The following is a 27,074-nucleotide window of genomic DNA, read 5'->3' on the forward strand; positions in this document are numbered from 1 at the left end:
TCTTTCAATCGTAACGACCGAATGTCTTCGGCCACCTAGCTGAGGAGCCGATGTTTGAGAGAGGGTGGACAGGAAAGTAGCTTCCCTCGGCGATGGTCCTTGTATTTTCGAGCTATCGCGGGGAGAAGCGGTCGTTAGAATACGCGTCAACGGGAGTCGTAAATTCCCGTTTAGGCGCTCTAGGCCCTTGAGAGTTATAGGAACTGTCGGAGTTCTGGATAATGTGAGAGCCTTAGGAGACTCTAGGCCGTGTAGGCACCTTGAGAAATGATGAAGGAACTCTGAAAGATATAGGAACGGTGAGAGCTATAGGGATTATGGGAACTCTAGACACCGTGAGAGACGATCAAACTCTTAGAGAGGTAGGAACGGTGAGAGTTGTAGGAAATGCAGGAACTCTAGGCACCGTGAGAGACGATCAAACTCTGGAGAGGTAGGAACGGTGAGAGTTATAGGAAATGCAGGAACTCTAGACACCGTGAGAGACGATCAAACACTAAAGTTTTATTCTAATGTGAATGCGGAGGAAAGCTCGGTATGGGTGTGCCCTTTGACCGAAGAACGCGGATTCGTTGCTTACATTTTCAGTTAGGCAAGTGAGGACAATGATCCGCGATGCTGATTGGTTATGACCAATGTTGGGAAGGAAGATAGGAGGAAAAAGCCTCCTACTAACTTGGGTCCTAGGCGACATTGTTTATGGGGAGACTCGGATTTTCCGTTAGGGAGATCTCCGCCTTTTTCGTTAGGCCACTATCTGCTTTCTCCGCAATTCTTAAGAGCACGTAATAAACCCAAGGACCCTTCTAAAGAACCAGCTGAAAACACTTCTGGAATTAGAAAGTCTTTTCTGGCAGACAGATTGACTCAAACCATGTGTGCGAACAATGCAGTTAGGATTTCAATTTATGGTGGGTCCTTAGGCCTATGGAAGGTTCGAAGGACGGCACGTAGACCGTTGGCTGTCACGCCGCGCAGGATGGACTGCGGATGTGTTGCGCGGCGTAACAGTCCTGATTCTTCTCCGCCACGATCGCTCATTCGTCTCACCTGTCGACACAAACATCAAGATAGTTTCGATACGCGAGAACTGTCGTAGTGACGATCGAGCCTGGCGAAAGTCAAATTGACCAACTTCATCTTTGGACAATCTCATAATTTCGCAATTTCATCGTCCAAGTACACGATTGATTCTCACAAAACCTCTAGTTCCTTAGAGCTTAACGCCACGCTCATCTTTTCATTTTTATCGCATATTGTCTCACCACTTGCGATACTTGTAATTACTTTTCTCTACTTTTCAATTTTGGAGTTGGTCAATGTGATTTCCGAATGGCTCGATTGACAATGCGAGTCTTGGATAAAGATGACAATTAAACTATTCAGATTAGTCATGTTGCTTCGTCAAACGATTTGAATTCAAGCAATTCGAAACCATTTTGTCAATGTGAACCTATTATTTTACCAATGTGAATCTGTAATTTTGCTTGAAATATCTTTCCAAGTTTTTATGATGATTCAGATTGGTCAAGTTACCTGAATCAAGCAACTATTTTCAAGTTACTTGAAACTATTTTGTTAACGTGTACAGTTGCTTGAATCAAGCAACTATTTTCAAGTAAGTTAAAATCATTTTGCCAATGTGAACCTGTAATTTTGTCTGAAATATCCTTCCAAGTTTTTATGATGATTCAGATTGGTCAAGTTACCTCAATCAAGCAACTATTTTCAAGTAACTTGAAACTACTTTATTAATGTGTGCAGTTGAGTGAAGCAAGTATTTTCAAATAACTCGAAGCTATTTTGTTAACGCGTACAGTTGCTTGAATCAAGCAACTATTTTCAAGTAAGTTGGAACTATTTTGTTAACGCGTACAGTTGCTTGAATCAAGCAACTATTTTCAAGTAACTCGAAACTATTTTGTCAGTGTGAAACTATATAGACACTAGTTAATTCCCATACACATGTATAATGTATAATGTATAATAAACAGAGCTATTTTTTCAGATCAGAAGGTACGATCAATCTTTTTCTTTAAATATATTATGCTGAAAAGATATAGAATGGATTCGGAAATACAAATAATTCCCTTTATTTAGCACACAACTGTTATACATATATCTTATACTCTTAAGACCTCAAAAACCTACTCGCACGCACGCTTGTTGTCAACCGACTCTTCCAGATACTTCTAACGACTGGCTCTTGTCTTTTGTCTCAACCAAGACCCGGACGTCCTCTGATGCTTACACACACATTCACATGTACAGTGTAAATGTATCATATTCCCAACAATTGTATTGGAAAAATTTGAAATGGATCGGAAAATGTATATGGAAGTTACAGGACCTTTCTCGAAAATTATCGATAGTTCAAATATCAGGTTGTACAACAAAAGAGTCTTTCGTTTTATAAGAAAATAATAGACGCACGACGTTTCTTGTTTCCTTTATTTTATCGAACTACGTACGTTCCATTTTGTTCTATTAAGGTAAAGACCACGACATTTGACAGATTAGCTGTCGTGTTTGTATAAAGATGCATTGTCGTAAAAGACATATTCGTAGAGGAAAGACACTTTTGGGGCAACCTAATATTTGGCTGAACCTGACAAAACTGTACGCTTGTAATAAATAAAAAAAAAGCCTGCTACGCCCTTTCGATCATTTCAGCTCGAGTTATGTATGGGTCGACCCAATTACGTTCTTACAACGTTAGAGGATACCTTCGTTTTGAAGAAAATGAAAAAAGATCGCACATTTTCGTTTCAATTTTCTTGATTAAAAATCTTCTCCCAACGTTACAAATATGTTTTATTATCGTTAAAATAGGGACAGACTCGAAAGTACAAAAATTGAAGAGTCGCAACTGATGTAACGAACATAATCATGATAGTCGTGTCTCGTTACAGCGTTAACGGGATTTCAAAATGTTTGGCATAATACGCGATCCTACGCAAAATTTCCGCCAGCTCAGTGAAGTTTCGGCTATCCGAGTCTCGTATTATACGATGTGTTTCCAGCTTTCTCCTAACTGCGCGTTTTTTTTTCGAAATTTAAACGCCGGCACCGCGCGAACAAAGTAAATAGATTAATTGAACTTTTAATCGATCAAATAGTCAACTAAACTGAAACGCACGTACGATGTTAAGTTATCGAAATCAATTTTACGATTTTACCGTACGAACGCCGGTATCATCCGACCTTTCGATATTTTCCGAGTTTTCTATTGTTCGTGTGATACGCGTCACCTCGGAACGATCATGATTATTCGAACACTTTCGCAAGCCATAATAAGATTACAGAAAAATGTACTTTGCTGTGAATACACGTTTCATCGGAGGAATCGAAATTTGTACAGGACGATGTAGCGTCGTTCGAACGAAGCTGCGATAGACTTAAAGTTGGGCTGTACAATTTCTAGATTTATATTAATCCTATAGAACGAAAAGACCCAGAGCTCTATGAACGTTCTAAGAGAACGGATCTCCTTCGGCGTAAATGGCGCTCCTTATCGGCGAACGGCTACAATATCCTGAATCTTTCTTTTCGACGGTTTCCACGTCGATCGAGAGAAACTATTCGTCGAAATGGACTATCCGTGGCTGATCTATTACGGCAGAAAGTGAAAAAGAACGTAAACGAAGGAAATGGCCGACATAAAGGACGATAACTGTTAATTTAAACGTAATAGAACGAAAGAATACGACGTATTCGTTAAAGGATATTTAAGACAATTTAAATTAAAATCGATTTTCACACGACGTTCTTCGATTTTTTCCAGAACCAGATTATATCTATGATAACGTTTCGATAATATCGTTTTATGCAAAAGAAAGCCAATTATATGATTGAAAGAAGAAATTTGGATCAACGTATGGATATCCTCCTATTTCGTTGCACGAGTTGCGAATAACCTGTCGAATAATGATAAAGATAGAAACGAATATAACAAAGGCATAACGAAGGAACTAATATTCAGAATTTCGTGCGTTTAATTCCTCGAAAATTGCACTTTTAAACGCATCGGTCTCGCAGTTCAACCTGCCGGGAACAAAGAATTTTATCGGAAACATCGTTCTAACATTTCAATTTAGAAACGTTTCGCTCTGCTTCGTTAAATGCTGCGCGTATTTGGTAGATAGAAAATTATGCACATACGTTAAAACGTATAACGCGCAACAGGCAAGGATATACGCGTACGCGCTGCAAACGCGTTAAAAGCGAAAAATATCGCTGAAATTATTTTCCCATAATAAAGAAATCGTCGGGCCTCTTACGAATACAAAAGATAATTCGTTAAGATTATAGTGTCTATTAATTTTACCATAACGAGTTTAACAGAGCTTTCGAAACTAAAAGCTTTATCACAGACGATAAACCCTTTGAGTGCTGAATACTCACGGCCTATGTCGTCCGTACGGACGGCGCGTGTCTAGCGCTGACGATCGCTGTGGACGGAATACTTTTTCGTTAGACTGAACTCTGTTGATTAACTATTCAAAGCGCAAATCGTAATAAGTTATAGTAGTTTAAATGATTAAAATGAAAGAGATTTTAATTATTTATTATAAACATTGAAATTTACAGTTAACTAGAATTTGCGTAATAAACTAGAAAACTAAATTTAGTAAATATGTGAAATCCCTAGAGTTCATGTAGGATAGGGATTCTTTTTGTTTTACGGGTAGCACGACAAGCTGTGTTTAACGGAGAGATCGATACGGACGAGCAGTTGAAGAAGTACGTGTTCCCCAGACGGACGGACAGAGAGTTACATTAGAGAGACAGACAAGGTTATAGAATAGTTGTTTAAGATTGTAAAGACTGAAGATTTAAGATTTAAAGACTGAAGAAGAAAGGTCGATAGCTCAGGACGTTGAAAATCGATTCTCAATTTTCAGGTAAACATTGCACCAAAGACTTATAACTTCCCGTTTAGATAATCATCGTTATTGATTGTTATAGACGCATATTAATTGTTGTTCATTTTTGTATTTTATCAAATCATTTCATAATAAAAAAAAACTCGATTTTCAGACTTCAGAATCGAAATATTAAGCTCCCAATAGACGATGAGACAGCAGCACTGATACCGATACGGATTCAAACTTCGTATTCCGAGACATTGTCTTAGAGGAAGCATAAATAACATCCACAAGAAAAACAAAGACGGAAATGGAGAAACTCAACGTGGACATGGAAAAACTTCTAGAGACCCTTTAAAGACGAGATAAGAGGGAAATAGTTGAAACAAACAACAATATAGAACGATTAGAAGGAACTCAGAAAGCCACAAACTGGATATCAGAGTATGAAGAGGAATGCAAAAAATACAAAATGAAAAGCGATGAGGAAAAGTCAAAGGTTTGAGAAAGTACCTAGGAAAAACAGCAAAAAGGTGGTACCAAACAAATCTACTGAAAGCTGGAGGACACAACTGGGAAGATTGGAGAGAAGCATTTATCAAAGCCTTTAAGAATAAAGGTTGGCCGGCAATACGATATGCTTACAACTGTAAATACCTTTCAGGTTCGTTCGTAGAATATGCAATAGAGAAAGAATGACTAATATTGGAAGTAAAAAGGAAAATGGATGAAGAGGTGAGGATACACCTGATTGTCATTGGATTACCTATCGAAGTCCAAGACAAAATCGAAAGCGATAATATACAGACAACAAATGACCTAATAGGAATATATTTAAATATATTATGCAAACGTTGGACAACGTTATGTTTTGTTAAACTAACAGGATACACTAAAAGTACATTATCAAGAAAGGGGATGTGGCCCGTAAGCAAGTATGTTCTTCTAGATATGACCATCAGACAGTACCTGTGATGCGGTTATCCCGGAAGTACATTGCGGAGTCGGTAGAGAGCGTTTCCTGACCTCTCGCAAGGGAGACAATAGATGAGGATTTAAGGGTGTCGAATCGGGATCTTTGCAACGCGGAGGCGACTCGTTCCTACGCCCTTCCTCTTCTTCTTCGCCCGATGTGCTTTCCTCTATGACGATTTGAGGCTCGCCATAGTTTGCCACATTCACATTCGGGCTGCACAATTGTCTTCTCATCTTGATTTAGAAAACTCTCACTTGAACATAAATAAAACGTTTCTTCGTTGAAACCGTATCATAGTGGAGAACGATCGAACAGTACAAAAGAATGAATAAATTTAAGTCACATTTTTATTAATTTTCTTTTGTATCTAAAAACAAATCTGATAGATTCAAAGATACAAGATCTTTGAAAATATCGTATGGAATTTAATACTAATTTAGTGTGCAATTAAAAAATTACTATACTATTTCATTTCTCCTATATACATGTTGGAGATAAAAGGACATCGGGGCCTTTCTTTTGGAATTTTTGGGAAGACCCCCAATACTTTAGTCTAGACTTTTTATTATAGCTGCACTTAAATAATAAAACTCAGAAGTAGTTGTTTATGATTTAATCCGACTATGTTTACCCGAGATTTATGACAGTAGGCTTGGGCTCGAAGTGACACAACTGGTCGCTAAACGTAGCCACGGTCATGGCATGGACGTTTTTACCTAACAAAGCTATGGAGTAATTGTATAGATCTCCTTAAAAATATAGTTGACCCGAGGGGTACAGAGACGAGTATATAAGTGCAGTTCCATTTGGACTGAGGGAGTTCTACTTATACTGTAGACAAGTAAGTTGAGTTCTACTTATATCGTAGACAAGTAAGTTGAGTTACACTTGAATTGTGGACAAGTAAGCTCAGTACGACTTAGACTTTGGAAGAAGACGTATTTGTTATCCCTTTGACCGTGGATTCGTTATTGAACCTAAGATCATTGTCATTGGCATCTCGAGTATCTAATTGCCACGGTTACTTGTCAAACTCTGTACCATATCGGTACTGTAATCATGTCGGTACCAGTAAATACTATCCATATCGTATAACAACAATGGTTAATCCAAATGAAGATTCGTTACACGCCCCTAATCCCGATGAGAACTCGAGATATGTGTATTTTTCTTTTCTGTTTGCTTAAAAGATTTCCTGTTTATTGTCACATTAGAATGTCAGATTCTTTTGGCACACGAAGGCTTCGTAAATATCAGAAGGAATATAGCGTGGAAAAATGTTGTTTTATTTTTAAAGTTCTACGCTTCGCTACTTTTTTCCTAGTACGTTCGCTTTAGCAATAACACTGACTTTTTCGCCCGTTAAAAACGGATTACGCAGACGCGCTCACGCAGCACGCGCCCAGAACGAATGTTGCGAGTCGATATTTTCTTTTGCGAATCGCTCTCGTTATTTCGTTGGAAATGTTACCGTGCGAATATCAGACAGCCATTGGAAGTTATTAGACGTTAAAATTTGGCGACAGCTTCGCGTATTCCACCAGTTTCTCGATATTCCCCTTCGAACCTACAAATTGCTTCCGTATCTCGCCAACAGCTAGTCCTCGTATCTTACGCAGACGTCGATTAGAAGTAGAATTTTCGATAAAATTTAAATTTCCCTTTTCAGTTCGTACTTCGATTTATGGACTCGTACATACGTTTCTCTCTTATATATTACGTGCATTTGCATATATATCTGTTTCTCTATTCCATGCGTCGTAGTTTTTGGATGAAACCAACAGCTTGTACACACGTGCAAGATTTTATTTTTCGTGATAAATCGAACAAGAATATATTCTTTCGCGCTTCTTAATTGAGGTGAATAATGTACTCGAATAAACGATTTTTCTTAATACTTATAAATTACGCGACGCGTTAACATTCAATTAATTCATAAAGGAAAGCATGATAATTATATGAATCAACTTTAAGAAAATAAGTGTAATTTTTAATATTAAATAACGAATAATAGAAAAGGTGGAATAAATAAGTTAACAATAAAATGATAAACAATACGCGTTTGCTTATTTACAAAAATCAAAATATAAGCAGCTTAAGTAACTCAATATTTTATGGAACGTTCTTCAAAATCAATAACTACATTGTGTTCTTTCCATTCGAAAAAATTCTGTAACGTAATTTCCGCACTAAAGGACCTTCTATCGTAGCATTTTCGTCAGAGAATTTCAAATAATCTAGTTTTGCTTCGAAATCTTTTTATTACCTTTTTTTATTACGCCTTTGCATCCATCGAAAGATTTACATTAAAATTTTTACTTTGCCACTACTTTCTTTATGTCGCTGCATATCAATTATTTATTGAAGCTACTTCGTTCTAACGTGGCAATCATTCACCAGTTCAGCACAGGCTAGCGCACATTTTACGAGACGGATTTTCCATGCGTCGAAGTCGCAAATGTCGTTACACGTGTACCGGGGTGTATCGACAAATATCAAAGTCATACGAGTATGGTCAGGAAGGCGAACGCAGGAAGGGCGGCATTGGACAAGCCAAAGAGGCCGGAGGGACCGAAGAGAATACGTAACAGACCAGAAGCCATCCTCGTCAAAGTAGGGTAAGACAAGGAGTGGATCCAGGTCTACAAAGACTTGATGGGGGCTAGGGAGACCCTAAAAGAGAGCTGTGGAATTAGGAGGACCAGAACAGGTGACATTCTGATCGAGCTGAAAGCAGGTAGCAACGCCAAAAAGACCGCGGCGGATATGAACACGGCGCTAAGAGGCAAGGTGAGAGCGCTACCAATGCGCGACAAGACCTCCGTAGAGATCAGGGATATAGACCCGCTCGTAGGCAAGGAAGAACTAGCCAGGGAGATAGTAATGCAACTGGGCATAAGCGACATCACCGAGGTCGAAGTAAAGACCCTAAAAATGGCGACGTGGGGCACCCAATCGGCAATAGTGACGATGCCGAAAGCCTATCTGGCCAAAGAGGGAGCGAGCCGGAAGATCAGAACCGGCTTGACGATAGCCTCGATAAAGGCACTACCCAATGTGGTAAAGTGCTTCGGATGTCACATGTTCGGGCATATCGCGAACAAATGTACGGCGATAAACCCTGGAAAGGAGATTTGCAGGAAGTGCGGAGCCAAAGACCACACGATAGCTGCCTGCGTCAACGCACCCCGCTGCTCCATCTGCAGCAAGGAGAAAGGAGTGAAATTTGACCACGTAACCGGATCCCTGGCTTGTCCAGAATATAGAAGGCGGTTGAAAGAGAATAAATGAGGATACTGCAGATAAACCTCAACAGATGCAAGCTGGCGCAGGACATGATGCACCAATGCGCGATCGAACTTAGGCCGGATATAATAATAATTTCCGAGCCGAACAGGCAGATACCGCACTGGTTTAATTATACCAAAGGAGACGCCTCGATATGGGTCACACTCCTCAATGGCAAACTGCCTGATGAAACAACAGAGGTCAAGAGCGACGGGATAGTGGGCGTCCGCGTCGGCGACGTCTTCTGCTTCAGCGGATACTGTTCGCCCAACATAAATAAGCTAGCATACTCCAAATACATAGACACGCTGTCGACTATGACGAAGAGCGTTGCTAGAAGACACGGCAAGGTCGTCGTGGCCGGAGACTTCAACGCAAAGTCAACCTGTTGGGGAGGATCGACCACAGACAAGAGAGGGAGAGTCTTAATGGAGGCACTAAGCGGCCACCGGGTGTTTCCATTGAGGCTCAAGGAAAAGTACCCCTTCTTCATGAACGGGAAGACGAGCTTCCCCGACATAATAAGCGTATCCAACAACGTCAGCGAGATACACGCCGGAAGCGCGGTCTTGGACAAATACTCGGTCTCGGACCATCTGTACGTGCTCCACAGGTTTAAGGCGAGGAAGACCCGAACCGTATCGAAGTTCTACAGGTACGTGACCAAGGACATGTCGCCGGAGGAGTTCCTGAGCAGATTCGACGACACACTGAAGAAGGAGGACCTCAACGCGGCTATCGGAGAGGATGGGGCCGAGCCCTTGCAAAAGAGCATCGAAGGTACGTGCGAAGGGATGCTAAGGAAGTCGAACTGTGCGGCGAGCCGCAAGTACGCGAACTACTGGTGGAACCCGATGATCGCGGAACTGAGAGCGCAGGCGCACAAAGCGCTCAGGAAGGTGACGAGAGAAAGGAAGAAGAATGCCGGCAGCACCGAGCCCCTCGTCAACGCCTACAAGGAGATCCGAAGGCAGTTAAAAAAGGAGATCGCCCGCAATAAAAAAACAGCTTGGGCAGAATACTGCAAGATACTGGAGAGCGACCCTTGGGGCAAACCCTATCGCACGGTCATGAAGAAATGTAAAAGCAAGGGACCAACCAACGAAATGCCGATCGACATGGTGAAGGCAGTCCTACAGAGGCTATTCACCTTGGGACACGGACCCCCCATTATGAGGGCCGTGAAGAGGCAGAGACCGAAAAAGAAGGAGATATTAGCCTCAGCGTCGCCATCGGCGAAGGCGATGTCGTCGATGCCGCCGGAAGAATGAACACCAAGAAGGCTGCAGGAGTCGATGGCGTGCCGGGCGAGATCGCGAAGCTGGTAGCGAGTCGCAGGAGCGAGCTCGTGACAAGGACGTTCAACGGCATCACCGAATCAGGAAGGATCCCAGACTGCTGGAAGACGGCCAGAGTAATACTGCTAAGGAAACCGGGAAAGGATCCCAGTCTCCCTAACGCGTACCGGCCGATAAGCATACTCCCAACCATGAGCAAGATCTGGGAAAAATGCATTAAGAAGATCATCGAGAGATGCATCGGAATGGACCCGTTCCATCGGAGGCAATATGGCTTCAGAAAGAAGAGGAGTGCGGTAGATGCCATCACGCAGGTGATGAAGTTTGCCAGCATCTGCAAACGGAAGAAGGTAATATGCGTGATGATCACCCTGGATATTAGCAATGCCTTCAATTCGCTCAGCTGGAAGAGCATATACGAGGAATTTGACAAGGGGAATCTGCCATGGAAGGTCAAAAGGCTAATCGGCAGTTACCTATCCGGAAGGAGGATCATCGTGAGCAACCAGCACGGCACGGTGGAGCACGAGGTGGCGGCGGGAGTTCCGCAGGGATCCATCCTCGGACCATTCCTGTGGAACTTGGTATACGACCGGTTTCTCGAGAGACTCGACAACATGCCAATGGTCAGAGCAACCGCCTTCGCGGATGATCTGGCCATCACATGTTCCGTCGAGAGGAACGAAGAGGCCTCCGCCAAGGTCAACACGATGCTAAGGATCGTCAACGATTGGTGCACGAGTGTCGGGCTCACCCTGGCGAGAGAAAAAACGGAGGTCATGCTCATCACAAGCTTGCGCGTGCCGAGAGTGGTGAAACTCAGGTTGGGCTCCTCGGACATCGAAACGGTCGATCGCATCAGGTATCTCGGAGTCGTCATCGACTCCAGTCGGAGGTTCGGTGCGCATATCGAGATGGTGTGTAATAGAGCCGACAAGTTAATAGGAGCCCTTAGGGGAATTCTATCCAACATCAACGGGTCGCCCAGCTTGGCTCGTAGGCTCTACTACAATATGTGGGAGTCCATCGTAACTTACGGAGCACCGGTGTGGGCTAGAGCAGCGAATACCGATAAGAACAGGAAAAAGCTGAAACGAGCACAACGAACGGCCCTGTGCATAACAACGACGGCATACCGTACCGTCTCCCACGCGGCACTTTGCGTGTTGACCGGGAATCTCCCGATTTACATAAAGATAAAGATGCTCGGAGAGACCTACGAGAGGAACAAGATCCATGGGTCCAGGATTGGCACGGATGACGGCAGCAAGCTGAAGGAGGAACTGGAGGCGATTCGCAAGAAGGCCCAAGAGGACTGGCAGAAGGAGTGGAACAACTACAAAAAGGAAAATATCACAAAGAAGCCAATACCGAGTGCGCTGCTGTTTACCAAAAAAAGGATGGACACCACACCAAGCAGCTGCTAACCGGGCATGGGAGCTTCGGTGTCTATAGGAAAAGGATTGGCAGGGACAGCGACAGCAACTGTCTCGACTGTGGAGACCCGAACGACGGTTCAGAGCACGCCCTCTTCGCGTGCCCGAAGTGGACGGACAGAAGGATCGAGCTGGAGAACGCTCTGGGCGGGAAGATAGACGTGGGCAATCTGATCGCCACGGTGACCGCCAAGGACGAGAGCTGGAATAAATTCAGGCAATTCTGCAAGACCGTCATGTGTCACAGGAGGGTGACAGCGAGGGCCTGGGAAGAGGCAAGGAGGAGAACGAGCGAAACAACAACTACGCGGAGCAATGAGGGCAAGAACACGAAACAACGAAAAACCGCAGAAGGAGACCAGCCCAGTATTCTGAACTGGCTGAGAGGACGACATGAGCAGTAACTGCCCGAAGAAGTAGATACAACGGGGCACGAAAGGACAACCCTGATGACTGCCGACAGGTTTTACCGGGGTTGTCTGCCCTCTAAGCGGAGGAAGAAGGAGGAGGGGTTTTTAGTGGGTATGGCAACGACATCCGACCGACTCCCACATAACCCAGTGATGCGGGTCACTGGGCATGCGTAATAGCATTTTTCCCTCCCCACGCAAAAAAAAAGTCATACGAGTAGCATTGAATCGGTGGAAATATCGAATTTCGAAAGTTTGATTCGACGTGTCCAAGATACGAGATTCCAAAGAGAAAGTTCGCCCTCAGGTCGACGATATCGATTTAATATTGCATGCGATTTATTTTCGTTCGCTGAATCAGTGAACTTCTACATTTCACGCGGTTCATCGAGCCGAATGATTTTTCTGCATACAAAGGGCTGGAAATTTGAAACATACTGTAGCCTAAACCGGTCGCCGGATTAAACTTGACGAAGCTTCGAATCGAGAAAAACGTGCAATCGTAATCTGGCTTTTACGAAAATGGACACAACGACGTTACCGGACAAATAACGAAATTCTTGTCCATTATTGAAATTCTATTGAAATTCTATTAAATCGCCAACTACGTTCTTATTGAAATTTTCATTTATTTCTTTTTAAACGCACGATCGAATTTATCGCACGCGTACTCTTCTGATTATATTCTATCGTTGATATTATTACGACGAACATTATACATAAAAATTTAGAAAGTTACTATGCACAATGTTTGATTTTTCCTCAATTTTACTTTAACGAATTTCGAGTTTTAGTTTAAGTTACTTAGAAAGTTTGAATTTTCTCCGTTTATGGCAATACGAAACTATTAGGTCGTCCGAAAAGTTTCTTTCGTTCTATAAGGAAATAATGGATGCACATTTTCCGTTTTATATTATTTTATCGAATTACCTATGATCCGTTTTGTTTTATCAAACTAAAGATCACAATGTTCGACAGATTAGGTTTTATGTTTGTATAAAGATGCGTCGTTGAAAAAGACGTCTCTTTGAAAGAAAGACACTTTCCGGACAACCCAATATACAGGGTGGTTGGTAACTGGTGGTACAAGCGGGAAGGGGGTGATTCTACGCGAAAAAAGAAGTCGAAAATATAGAATAGAAATATTTCGTTCGAGGTTTTATTTTCGAGCAATTGAAAGAAAAGATTATTGTAGCCTTTCATACTTTAAAACAAACGAATGCGTTAGAAAGTGTTCATAGAAATTTAATTAGAAGAGCAGAAGTATGTGTTGGACAGAATGGGCAACACTTTCAGCAATTTTTGTAATAATAAACTTTATAATTACTTCATGTTATTTCATTATGTATTCCTAATTTTCCGTTACGGCAAAAACAAACTTAAACTGCGATAATATCCATCGAGACAACGATGTACAGTGAGGTCCGTTATAACGAGACGTGATAAAGTGCACGCGTACCGAGCGAAAATTCAAAGTCGATTTTCTCGAAAACGAAGCCTCAAACGAAAAATTTTTATTCTATATTTTCGACTTCTTTTTCGCGTAGAATCACCCCCTTTCCGTTTGTACCACCAGTTACCAACCAACCTGTATAATATTACTGGAAACATTGTACTCGGACACAAGGTTTAATACGATGCTTTAAATAATAGAAGCTTCAGATGGAACGATAATATTGGGTTGGCAACTAAGTGATTGCGGATTTTGTCAGTGCCACCTAATGATAAAATCCGCAACCACTTAGTTGCCAACCCAATATAAAATATTAGGAGGAAAAAGTCCGAAATAGTAAAAGTTCGTGGTCGACTAAGTGCAGACCAGCATTTTCATGGCGATAAATTAAGTTGAAGCACAATATCATTAATTCTCGATGCTGCAGCGCTCGCCAAGTTTTATACCCCAATTTCGTCCTCGTTTCGACAAATGAAAATACTCCTGATGCTTGAAGAAAATTTCGAACTTTTAACGTTCGAAGAAAGAAACTTGCATATAAAGTAACGGTTCTCTCATATTTTCCTCAAACTCGAGAAAGTTTGTTAACGAAAGGAAGATACGACCGAGTGGAAACTGTGGACAGAATGAAAAATATCTAAACACCCAGAATAACAATCAATTACGAAATTACGAAGAAAAAGTCACACAAATATAAGTCGTGTAATAAATAAATTTCGTAAAACATCGATAAACATTGCTTTGTTTGCTGTTAGTTTGTTATCAACTAAACTGTACATGTAAATGATACTATATCGCGTTAATTTGAATCCAAATTTTCAAAGTTTGAAGAGAAATCGTAAGAAATTTCTACGTGCAACATATTTTTCAGTTTTTACTTTTCCACCTTTTTATTTCTTTTTGCAATGCTTTGTTACGTTACGCGAGATTATAAAAGTTGAGAATCGCGCGGAATAAAACGAACAATAGTACATTTTACTTTCTCGTATAATCTCGATGAGAAAAACAAAATTGTAGCGTATATCGAAAAACAAATTTTCGTTCTGCGTAAAATCTCGAGAAATTCTTCCTTTCTTCGTCCGTGTCAGATGATAGACGAATGACGCATCAGATGACTCGTGCGATTCCTTAGCATAGAAGAGTGAATTGAAATATTCACGAAGCGCGATGTACTGTTAACCAGTTAACCGTGGAATTTAGTTTTAGAAATCAACGTGAATAAAATGCAAATAAAAATAAACGACGACGAGTATACACGTCGAACACAAAGAAAATGTGTTACGTGTTCCTGTTATAAGTTTTACGACGACGTTAAACCAAAATGACGATGGCTTACATTTTTCTTCGAAAAAATGAATTATTTCCCACATAAAATGTTAAAATTGTAACAAAATAACAAAATTCGTAAACAAGAAAAATGTGAAAAGATAGAAGAAATTCAGTGGATCTTCCCAGTGTGGTATTTCTCGAAACAGAATATCGCACAAAGTGGCACTTGGCAAATCTAACACCAGCAACGTGAAGTGGATTCGATCAATGATATAACTGGTATAAAATTGGGGAAATGTTTTTTGATAGGAAGCGTAGGTTTTACGGTTGAACTCGTAGATGGTGGAGCAACTTTCGAAGCTCGTGTTCGTGGAATTGCATATTCGATAATTTATTCAACACACATTCGACCAAAAAACTGATTCGCATTATATTTTCTGTATTATATTTCGATCGTTATCGGGGAATACCGGACACACGCAGTGAAACATCCACTCAATTTGCAAGCATACAAAATTGCGCAAACAATTCGGGCATAGCCGATATATCGGTGAAAATAATCAACTGAGTTTATAAAAAGGAATACGTTGTACAGGGAATAACCGATATAACAAAGGAACAAATCAAATTTTTCAGTTTTACTGACAAAGCGAACGTATCACTAAATAACATTCTTAGCGCTTCTTACTAAAATTTGGAATTTTTATGGTAAATGGTAATGTTTTATATTATACGACAGATGAAACACACCGAGATTAACATTTTTCTCGACCTGTTTAATTCATGAAACGCGGTTAACTGTTTAAAAACGCTATCGACGATAGCTTTTCGAAAGATGTATAAATAAAACGAGGAGATAGAGCGAAATGAAATAACAACGAGTCGTTCGATTTCTCGTTATGTCGTGTTGTTAAGAAGCAACAGAAATGAAATTTCAATTTTCCATTAGAATCGACGGAAGGATCAAACGACGATACGGTAAGAGAAATCGCATGATTCCACTCAAGTGGCACCGTTTTGTCAAAGCAGGCTAACGCGTGACCTTTCGTCGTTTCGATCAACATGGTTCAACATAGGTCATACCGCCTGTGCTGTCAGATGTTCAGCCAAATGGTGTTTGCATTTGTCGTAGATAAAACGCTTGGAAAACTCGTCGCGCGCTAGTGCGCTTCTCCGTTTTCGCATGAAATCTCCGACTTTTTTCTACTTTCCTAGTTTCCTATTTTTTCTTTTTATCCGTTCTATACGATTCGCCTCTGAAAGGTTATTCTTGCTGTACCGCTACTATTAGGTTGTCCGAAAAGTTTCTCTCGTTTTATGAGGAAATAATAGACGCACGTTCTTTCTTTTATATTATTTTGTCGAATTACGTACGATCCGTTTTGTTCTGTTGAGATAAACACCGCGATATTTCACAGACTTACTTTCACGTTTGTACGAAGGTGCACTGTAGTAAAAAATTCTTTTTGCGAAAGAAAGACACTTTTCGGGCAACTTAATACGTTGTGTTCGTTTTATAAAGAAATAATAGACGCGCGATGTCCTTTCTTTTATATTAGTTTATCGAATTATGCACGAACATAATAATAGAGATATAAGGAAATGGATCGCACCTAATTCGATAAAATGATATAAAACAGAAATTGTTGCTCATCTATTATCATTTTATGAAACGAAAGAAACTTCTCGGACAACCTAGTACATCGAACGACTACCGTTGAATAAATTCTCTAAAAACGAAAATGTTTTTAATCGAATTAAACGATCGAGATGGCTGTAATACTTTTGTAGGATTTTACGAATACTTACCGAGCGTTGAAAGTTCGATGTGCTCAAATACTTATAAGCGATTTTTCTTTCTCGAGACGATTCCCTTTCGTTCGCGAACAACCTAAAAATGGAAAAAATATCGTTAACGGGTGTGTTCGTGATAATCGTAACAACGTCGTTAACCGATTTATCGATGAATCGTTACGTGTGCTTTACGTTCTTTGCGAGATTCCACGACAAATATCGTTACGCGCGACTTAATCGAGTAAACGACGTTTAAAACGGTTTAAAGTTATTCCCGATATCGCAACTGTAAATAGGGAAATGATATAAAGAACAGTGTTTTAACCTTTTGAGTGCTGTGGGCGCATATAGGTGTCTGGCTAAAGCTATCGGTGTGGACTAAGGACATATATATGCGTTTTCTGTAAGTGCTCGGCATGGACTAAGGACGCATGTATGGGTTTTTCAATTTTTCCGAACACCTATGCAGAAGTAATACTATTACATTTGTGTGAAATAAATATAAATGCATTCCTTACGGCAGTAAACAAATGCCAATAGTACCTCGTTATTGTTGAAGTGGTCACCACTTGTAAGAAAACTCTACATCTGGTTTTTTTAGTTTTCCCAAGCACTGAATTTTTCACACACAACTAAATTATTAACTCGTGTTATATTTATAAGGTTCAATAATGCGATAATTCAGGGATCGATTTTGAAGTCTGAAAATCGAGTTTTTTTATTATAAAATGATTTGATAAAATATAAAAATGAACAACAATTAATATGCGTCTATAACAATCAATAACGATGATTATCTAAACGGGAAATTATAAGTCTTTGGTGCAATGTTTACCTGAACGTCCTGAGCTACCGATCTTTCTTCTTCAGTCTTTAAATCTTAAATCTTCAGTCTTCACAATCTCAAACAACTATTCTATAACCTTGTCTGTCTCTCTAATGTAACTCTCTGTCCATCCGTCTGGGGAACACGTGCTTCTTCAACTGCTCGTCCGTGCAATAAAGGAAGATCGGAAGATCTTGTATCTTTGAATCTATCAGATTTGTTTTTACATACAAAAGAAAATTAATAAAAATGTGACTTAAATTTATTCATTCTTTTGTACTGTTCGATCGTTCTCCACTATGATACGGTTTCAACGAAGAAACGTTTTATTTATGTTCAAGTGAGAGTTTTCTAAATCAAGATGAGAAGACAATTGTGCAGCCCGAATGTGAATGTGGCAAACTATGGCGAGCCTCAAATCGTCATAGAGGAAAGCACATCGGGCGAAGAGGAAGAGGAAGGGCGTAGGAACGAGTCGCCTCCGCGTTGCAAAGATCCCGATTCGACACCCTTAAATCCTCATCTATTGTCTCCCTTGCGAGAGGTCAGGAAACGCTCTCTACCGACTCCGCAATGTACTTCCGGGATAACCGCATCACAGGTACTGTCTGATGGTCATATCTAGAAGAACATACTTGCTTACGGGCCACATCCCCTTTCTTGATAATGTACTTTTAGTGTATCCTGTTAGTTTAACAAAACATAACGTTGTCCAACGTTTGCATAATATATTTAAATATATTCCTATTAGGTCATTTGTTGTCTGTATATTATCGCTTTCGATTTTGTCTTGGACTTCGATAGGTAATCCAATGACAATCAGGTGTATCCTCACCTCTTCATCCATTTTCCTTTTTACTTCCAATATTAGTCATTCTTTCTCTATTGCATATTCTACGAACGAACCTGAAAGGTATTTACAGTTGTAAGCATATCGTATTGCCGGCCAACCTTTATTCTTAAAGGCTTTGATAAATGCTTCTCTCCAATCTTCCCAGTTGTGTCCTCCAGCTTTCAGTAGATTTGTTTGGTACCACCTTTTTGCTGTTTTTCCTAGGTACTTTCTCAAACCTTTGACTTTTCCTCATCGCTTTTCATTTTGTATTTTTTGCATTCCTCTTCATACTCTGATATCCAGTTTGTGGCTTTCTGAGTTCCTTCTAATCGTTCTATATTGTTGTTTGTTTCAACTATTTCCCTCTTATCTCGTCTTTAAAGGGTCTCTAGAAGTTTTTCCATGTCCACGTTGAGTTTCTCCATTTCCGTCTTTGTTTTTCTTGTGGATGTTATTTATGCTTCCTCTAAGACAATGTCTCGGAATACGAAGTTTGAATCCGTATCGGTATCAGTGCTGCTGTCTCATCGTCTATTGGGAGTTTAATATTTCGATTCTGAAGTCTGAAAATCGAGTTTTTTTTTATTATGAAATGATTTGATAAAATACAAAAATGAACAACAATTAATATGCGTCTATAACAATCAATAACGATGATTATCTAAACGGGAAGTTATAAGTCTTTGGTGCAATGTTTACCTGAAAATTGAGAATCGATTTTCAACGTCCTGAGCTATCGACCTTTCTTCTTCAGTCTTTAAATCTTAAATCTTCAGTCTTTACAATCTTAAACAACTATTCTATAACCTTGTCTGTCTCTCTAATGTAACTCTCTGTCCGTCCGTCTGGGGAACACGTACTTCTTCAACTGCTCGTCCGTATCGATCTCTCCGTTAAACACAGCTTGTCGTGCTACCCGTAAAACAAAAAGAATCCCTATCCTACATGAACTCTAGGGATTTCACATATTTACTAAATTTAGTTTTCTAGTTTATTACGCAAATTCTAGTTAACTGTAAATTTCAATGTTTATAATAAATAATTAAAATCTCTTTCATTTTAATCATTTAAACTACTATAACTTATTACGATTTGCGCTTTGAATAGTTAATCAACAGAGTTCAGTCTAACGAAAAAGTATTCCGTCCACAGCGATCGTCAGCGCTAGACACGCGCCGTCCGTACGGACGACATAGGCCGTGAGTATTCAGCACTCAAAGGGTTTATCGTCTGTGATAAAGCTTTTAGTTTCGAAAGCTCTGTTAAACTCGTTATGGTAAAATTAATAGACACTATAATCTTAACGAATTATCTTTTGTATTCGTAAGAGGCCCGACGATTTCTTTATTATGGGAAAATAATTTCAGCGATATTTTTCGCTTTTAACGCGTTTGCAGCGCGTACGCGTATATCCTTGCCTGTTGCGCGTTATACGTTTTAACGTATGTGCATAATTTTCTATCTACCAAATACGCGCAGCATTTAACGAAGCAGAGCGAAACGTTTCTAAATTGAAATGTTAGAACGATGTTTCCGATAAAATTCTTTGTTCCCGGCAGGTTGAACTGCGAGACCGATGCGTTTAAAAGTGCAATTTTCGAGGAATTAAACGCACGAAATTCTGAATATTAGTTCCTTCGTTATGCCTTTGTTATATTCGTTTCTATCTTTATCATTATTCGACAGGTTATTCGCAACTCGTGCAACGAAATAGGAGGATATCCATACGTTGATCCAAATTTCTTCTTTCAATCATATAATTGGCTTTCTTTTGCATAAAACGATATTATCGAAACGTTATCATAGATATAATCTGGTTCTGGAAAAAATCGAAGAACGTCGTGTGAAAATCGATTTTAATTTAAATTGTCTTAAATATCCTTTAACGAATACGTCGTATTCTTTCGTTCTATTACGTTTAAATTAACAGTTATCGTCCTTTATGTCGGCCATTTCCTTCGTTTACGTTCTTTTTCACTTTCTGCCGTAATAGATCAGCCACGGATAGTCCATTTCGACGAATAGTTTCTCTCGATCGACGTGGAAACCGTCGAAAAGAAAGATTCAGGATATTGTAGCCGTTCGCCGATAAGGAGCGCCATTTACGCCGAAGGAGATCCGTTCTCTTAGAACGTTCATAGAGCTCTGGGTCTTTTCGTTCTATAGGATTAATATAAATCTAGAAATTGTACAGCCCAACTTTAAGTCTATCGCAGCTTCGTTCGAACGACGCTACATCGTCCTGTACAAATTTCGATTCCTCCGATGAAACGTGTATTCACAGCAAAGTACATTTTTCTGTAATCTTATTATGGCTTGCGAAAGTGTTCGAATAATCATGATCGTTCCGAGGTGACGCGTATCACACGAACAATAGAAAACTCGGAAAATATCGAAAGGTCGGATGATACCGGCGTTCGTACGGTAAAATCGTAAAATTGATTTCGATAACTTAACATCGTACGTGCGTTTCAGTTTAGTTGACTATTTGATCGATTAAAAGTTCAATTAATCTATTTACTTTGTTCGCGCGGTGCCGGCGTTTAAATTTCGAAAAAAAAACGCGCAGTTAGGAGAAAGCTGGAAACACATCGTATAATACGAGACTCGGATAGCCGAAACTTCACTGAGCTGGCGGAAATTTTGCGTAGGATCGCGTATTATGCCAAACATTTTGAAATCCCGTTAACGCTGTAACGAGACACGACTATCATGATTATGTTCGTTACATCAGTTGCGACTCTTCAATTTTTGTACTTTCGAGTCTGTCCCTATTTTAACGATAATAAAACATATTTGTAACGTTGGGAGAAGATTTTTAATCAAGAAAATTGAAACGAAAATGTGCGATCTTTTTTCATTTTCTTCAAAACGAAGGTATCCTCTAACGTTGTAAGAACGTAATTGGGTCGACCCATACATAACTCGAGCTGAAATGATCGAAAGGGCGTAGCAGGCTTTTTTTTTATTTATTACAAGCGTACAGTTTTGTCAGGTTCAGCCAAATATTAGGTTGCCCCAAAAGTGTCTTTCCTCTACGAATATGTCTTTTACGACAATGCATCTTTATACAAACACGACAGCTAATCTGTCAAATGTCGTGGTCTTTACCTTAATAGAACAAAATGGAACGTACGTAGTTCGATAAAATAAAGGAAACAAGAAACGTCGTGCGTCTATTATTTTCTTATAAAACGAAAGACTCTTTTGTTGTACAACCTGATATTTGAACTATCGATAATTTTCGAGAAAGGTCCTGTAACTTCCATATACATTTTCCGATCCATTTCAAATTTTTCCAATACAATTGTTGGGAATATGATACATTTACACTGTACATGTGAATGTGTGTGTAAGCATCAGAGGACGTCCGGGTCTTGGTTGAGACAAAAGACAAGAGCCAGTCGTTAGAAGTATCTGGAAGAGTCGGTTGACAACAAGCGTGCGTGCGAGTAGGTTTTTGAGGTCTTAAGAGTATAAGATATATGTATAACAGTTGTGTGCTAAATAAAGGGAATTATTTGTATTTCCGAATCCATTCTATATCTTTTCAGCATAATATATTTAAAGAAAAAGATTGATCGTACCTTCTGATCTGAAAAAATAGCTCTGTTTATTATACATTATACATTATACATGTGTATGGGAATTAACTAGTGTCTATATAGTTTCACACTGACAAAATAGTTTCGAGTTACTTGAAAATAGTTGCTTGATTCAAGCAACTGTACGCGTTAACAAAATAGTTCCAACTTACTTGAAAATAGTTGCTTGATTCAAGCAACTGTACGCGTTAACAAAATAGCTTCGAGTTATTTGAAAATACTTGCTTCACTCAACTGCACACATTAATAAAGTAGTTTCAAGTTACTTGAAAATAGTTGCTTGATTGAGGTAACTTGACCAATCTGAATCATCATAAAAACTTGGAAGGATATTTCAGACAAAATTACAGGTTCACATTGGCAAAATGATTTTAACTTACTTGAAAATAGTTGCTTGATTCAAGCAACTGTACACGTTAACAAAATAGTTTCAAGTAACTTGAAAATAGTTGCTTGATTCAGGTAACTTGACCAATCTGAATCATCATAAAAACTTGGAAAGATATTTCAAGCAAAATTACAGATTCACATTGGTAAAATAATAGGTTCACATTGACAAAATGGTTTCGAATTGCTTGAATTCAAATCGTTTGACGAAGCAACATGACTAATCTGAATAGTTTAATTGTCATCTTTATCCAAGACTCGCATTGTCAATCGAGCCATTCGGAAATCACATTGACCAACTCCAAAATTGAAAAGTAGAGAAAAGTAATTACAAGTATCGCAAGTGGTGAGACAATATGCGATAAAAATGAAAAGATGAGCGTGGCGTTAAGCTCTAAGGAACTAGAGGTTTTGTGAGAATCAATCGTGTACTTGGACGATGAAATTGCGAAATTATGAGATTGTCCAAAGATGAAGTTGGTCAATTTGACTTTCGCCAGGCTCGATCGTCACTACGACAGTTCTCGCGTATCGAAACTATCTTGATGTTTGTGTCGACAGGTGAGACGAATGAGCGATCGTGGCGGAGAAGAATCAGGACTGTTACGCCGCGCAACACATCCGCAGTCCATCCTGCGCGGCGTGACAGCCAACGGTCTACGTGCCGTCCTTCGAACCTTCCATAGGCCTAAGGACCCACCATAAATTGAAATCCTAACTGCATTGTTCGCACACATGGTTTGAGTCAATCTGTCTGCCAGAAAAGACTTTCTAATTCCAGAAGTGTTTTCAGCTGGTTCTTTAGAAGGGTCCTTGGGTTTATTACGTGCTCTTAAGAATTGCGGAGAAAGCAGATAGTGGCCTAACGAAAAAGGCGGAGATCTCCCTAACGGAAAATCCGAGTCTCCCCATAAACAATGTCGCCTAGGACCCAAGTTAGTAGGAGGCTTTTTCCTCCTATCTTCCTTCCCAACATTGGTCATAACCAATCAGCATCGCGGATCATTGTCCTCACTTGCCTAACTGAAAATGTAAGCAACGAATCCGCGTTCTTCGGTCAAAGGGCACACCCATACCGAGCTTTCCTCCGCATTCACATTAGAATAAAACTTTAGTGTTTGATCGTCTCTCACGGTGTCTAGAGTTCCTGCATTTCCTATAACTCTCACCGTTCCTACCTCTCCAGAGTTTGATCGTCTCTCACGGTGCCTAGAGTTCCTGCATTTCCTACAACTCTCACCGTTCCTACCTCTCTAAGAGTTTGATCGTCTCTCACGGTGTCTAGAGTTCCCATAATCCCTACAGCTCTCACCGTTCCTATATCTTTCAGAGTTCCTTCATCATTTCTCAAGGTGCCTACACGGCCTAGAGTCTCCTAAGGCTCTCACATTATCCAGAACTCCGACAGTTCCTATAACTCTCAAGGGCCTAGAGCGCCTAAACGGGAATTTACGACTCCCGTTGACGCGTATTCTAACGACCGCTTCTCCCCGCGATAGCTCGAAAATACAAGGACCATCGCCGAGGGAAGCTACTTTCCTGTCCACCCTCTCTCAAACATCGGCTCCTCAGCTAGGTGGCCGAAGACATTCGGTCGTTACGATTGAAAGAGTGTCACCGACTTTGTTTGGCCGTAATCGTCGCGAATCAATCGGCGGTTTTCCTCTTGGAGGCGTGACCAGAATATTGCCGAATCGTCGAGACCCAGAGTCTAGAATGTCCGCACCACCGAGCGGTAGAGGAAGTACGCACAATCTTCGGTTGGACATTATGGACGACATCGCAGACCTAAAAGCGAGGAAGATAAGATGAGTGTAGAGATGAAAAAATTAAGCAGAGATCAAACTTACGCGCTACACTTGATCTTCATTTTCTTTAAATTTTGATCCAGCTGATAAATCAGTAATTAAACCAAGGGAACTAAGTTTGAAATCAAGCGAATCTGAAATACTATCAGACTGTTGCTACGTGAGAACAATAGCCATCTTGTACTTCGTATTTGCTCGATTCCAAACTCTAATCGATATACCAGCAGGATTTACCAGCAAAATAATTATTCAGAGATTCTGTCGATAAAACAATTGAAGTTTAAAATCGAACGAATCCGAATTACTGCGAGATCGTTAGTGGCTATTGTTCTCGTAGCAACAAACTGATGTTACTTCAGATTCGTCTGATTTCAAACTACAATTGATTTATCAATAGAGTTGTCGAAGAATTATTTTGTCGATATCGGTGTAGAACAATAGTCAACAACGATCTCGCTGTACTTCATATTTCCTCTATTACAAACGTCGATTCATTTACCAGCAGAGCATCTGAAGAATTATTTCACATGGATCATGTAGAAAAAAAACGAACACGAAAATGGAACTGTAATAACATTTTTTATTCCTTGTTGAGAGCCGTTCTTAAACATTTTGCAGGAATTTTCCCTTCGCAAGAAGATCGAAAAATAACCACTTTTGACGCTCTGTTTTCATCCCATATGAATATTATCTTTAATATTACCGATTGATAATAATGTCACTGCGATATTGTCCGCAATGATTGCAAATTATCTTCTCCGCGTTTCACCTATATCGATAATACAGAATATCAAACAACAATTATTTAATTTCATGTTGTTGTTGACTTTATTAATTTTTACGATAAAGTGCATTCTCTGGAAGAAATTTTACGATTTACGATTTTCTTTTTCATTCCTCCTTTCACCTACGATGGCTCTTAAACAAGAAACGATATCGTAACGAGAAATACAACTTACCTGAGCGTCCACTTTGGTTCCACTAGTGTTGTCCCATACGACTTTGTGTTTGACCTCGCTATTAGGGGACTTTTTACCCAACGTTTCCTTCACCGCCTTCACTACCTTCGATTTATCGAACTTGAGACTTAAACTGGCCGTTACCAAATCTTCCGGCTTCTTCGACATCGGTTGGTGTCTCTTCGTGAACCAATTCGACGGTGTCATAAAGGTCGAAATAGCGGCTTTCGAGGATCCGCTAAGCTTACTTTTAGCTCCGTGCAATGTCGACACGTCGAAGCTGTTGGAACGGAAGCTCTTCGATCGACTTCCTTTCTGTTCGGTCGTTTTTCCGGGCCAGTTTGATTTGCTATCGTCCCGCGAACTCGGCGCTTCCTCGCCGCATCGGTTGATTTCCGTCGCGGAACACGCTAACGAGCTTAGGATCGATATCAGATCCGTATTAGAGCAGACAATGCCCGCAGCGCCGGAAACGGATGCACTCGCGGCTCTTGGCAGTTCCGAGACGCGCTTTCGGAGAGAAGATGTCGGCGAAACCGACGGAGTAGGCGTTTCAGAGAATCGTTATTGTTTCGGCTGTTGAGTGTGACGTTGAGCGGAACTGTTACCCTCCAGCGGCTGTATTTCGTACACTTGCTCCGTCGACGTCCTGTACATACTTAAGCGCACCTGGCAAACGGATTGCTTTTATTCGAAAGACAGTTTCTTTTTTATCATAATTCGTGCGTTATGATACATGTTTCGATGATTGAGCCGTTAAGCGTGACAAAGCGATGGAATTGTTTTGCACAGAAATTCTGGTTCTAAAATTATGTTAGGGATTCTAGGGCGTAATAACATCTTGGAACGCAAAGTTATCGATGTGTCGATGAAAGTTAAGCGAGCTTTATCGAAGCACACGTTCGAGTCTTTGGGCGATTGCTAGGAATACGCGTAATGTTCTTTTCTGTGAGCTGAAAAGTTGAACGACTATAAAAGGCGTTTGTAGAGGATTTCAAAGCGGAAGAAGAAGCGATACAAATGTTTAGAATCAGAAATTATCTGTTTATATGGAGATCTATTTGATGCAAGATCTAAAATCAATCAAATCGGATTGTACGGACGTATATTTGTAAAGCAACGAATATTTGGTTCTTTCAAATCTTAACTTCGCACGATCGTATAGAAGTTCGTCAACTTTAAACTCGGTTTTTCTTAGTCTGCAAACTAGCGGAGATAGAACGGCTAAAATAAACGAAAGATCCTTACCTTCCTCGCTTTTAGGTCTGCGATGTCGTCCATAATGTCCAACTGAAGATTGTGCGTGCTTCCTCTACCGCTCGGTGGTGCGGACATTCTAGAGACTCTGGATCTCGACGACTCGGCAATATTCTGGTCACGTCTCCAAGAGGAAAACCGGCGATTGATTCGCGACGATTACGGCCAAACAAAGTCGGTGACACTCTTTCAATCGTAACGACTGAATGTCTTCGGCCACCTAACTGAGGAGCCGATGTTTGAGAGAGGGTGGACAGGAAAGTAGCTTCCCTCAGCGATGGTCCTGATCCTTCTCCGCCACGATCGCTCATTCGTCTCACCTGTCCACACAAACATCAAGATAGTTTCGATACGCGAGAACTGTCGTAGTGACGATCGAGCCTGGCGAAAGTCAAATTGACCAACTTCATCTTTGGACAATCTCATAATTTCGCAATTTCATCGTCCAAGTACACGATTGATTCTCACAAAACCTCTAGTTCCTTAGAGCTTAACGCCAAGCTCATCTTTTCACTTTTATCGCATATTGTCTCACCACTTGCGATACTTGTAATTACTTTTCTCTACTTTTCAATTTTGGAGTTGGTCAATGTGATTTCTGAATG

General features: G+C 40.3%; 2 protein-coding genes and 3 long non-coding RNA genes across 7 annotated transcripts in view; 1 reads left to right on the plus strand and 4 right to left on the minus strand.

The window, feature by feature from the left end:
* Positions 1–27,074, minus strand: part of LOC126926830 (A disintegrin and metalloproteinase with thrombospondin motifs 3-like) — a 305,556-nt gene that overhangs the window by 3,232 nt on the left and 275,250 nt on the right. The gene's annotated exons all lie outside the window — the stretch shown is intronic.
* On the minus strand, positions 98–19,402 carry LOC126926832 (uncharacterized). Of its 3 annotated transcripts, XR_007714910.1 has the most exons (7): positions 19,195–19,402; positions 17,628–17,649; positions 17,336–17,493; positions 17,118–17,253; positions 16,808–16,889; positions 5,838–6,097; positions 98–112 (listed from the first exon to the last, which is right to left on the minus strand). It is a non-coding gene; the product is annotated as an uncharacterized LOC126926832 (long non-coding RNA). The 3 variants fall into 3 exon arrangements; XR_007714909.1 differs by lacking the exon at positions 19,195–19,402 and having other exon boundaries at positions 17,628–17,855; XR_007714911.1 differs by lacking the exons at positions 98–112; positions 5,838–6,097; positions 19,195–19,402 and adding an exon at positions 16,247–16,728 and having other exon boundaries at positions 17,628–17,910.
* LOC126926894 (uncharacterized) lies at positions 2,070–4,551 on the minus strand. The gene is made up of 2 exons (XR_007714997.1): positions 4,405–4,551; positions 2,070–3,610 (listed from the first exon to the last, which is right to left on the minus strand). It is a non-coding gene; the product is annotated as an uncharacterized LOC126926894 (long non-coding RNA).
* LOC126926857 (uncharacterized) overlaps positions 4,574–27,074 on the plus strand; it is a 56,891-nt gene continuing 34,390 nt past the window's right edge. The window contains exon 1 of the long non-coding RNA XR_007714952.1: positions 4,574–4,862. This is a non-coding gene — a long non-coding RNA (uncharacterized LOC126926857). The remainder of the gene's footprint in view (positions 4,863–27,074) is intronic.
* On the minus strand, positions 23,930–25,703 carry LOC126926827 (uncharacterized). The gene is made up of 2 exons (XM_050743217.1): positions 25,213–25,703; positions 23,930–24,233 (listed from the first exon to the last, which is right to left on the minus strand). The coding sequence occupies exons 1-2, from the start codon at positions 25,417–25,419 to the stop codon at positions 24,093–24,095; spliced, it is 348 nt and encodes a 115-aa protein (XP_050599174.1). The 5' UTR covers positions 25,420–25,703; the 3' UTR covers positions 23,930–24,092.

The sequence above is a fragment of the Bombus affinis genome, unplaced genomic scaffold, assembly GCF_024516045.1.
Source record: "Bombus affinis isolate iyBomAffi1 unplaced genomic scaffold, iyBomAffi1.2 ctg00000059.1, whole genome shotgun sequence".
In the NCBI taxonomy this organism is placed as follows: domain Eukaryota; kingdom Metazoa; phylum Arthropoda; class Insecta; order Hymenoptera; family Apidae; genus Bombus; species Bombus affinis.

Coding starts and splice junctions, on each gene's coding strand:
- LOC126926827 (XM_050743217.1), bottom strand. CDS start 25,419: ATGACACCGTCGAATTGGTTCACGAAGAGACACCAACCGATGTCGAAG. Junction 24,234..25,212: donor GAACCAAAGTGGACGCTCAG/GTAAGTTGTATT, acceptor CCTCGCTTTTAG/GTCTGCGATGTCGTCCATAA.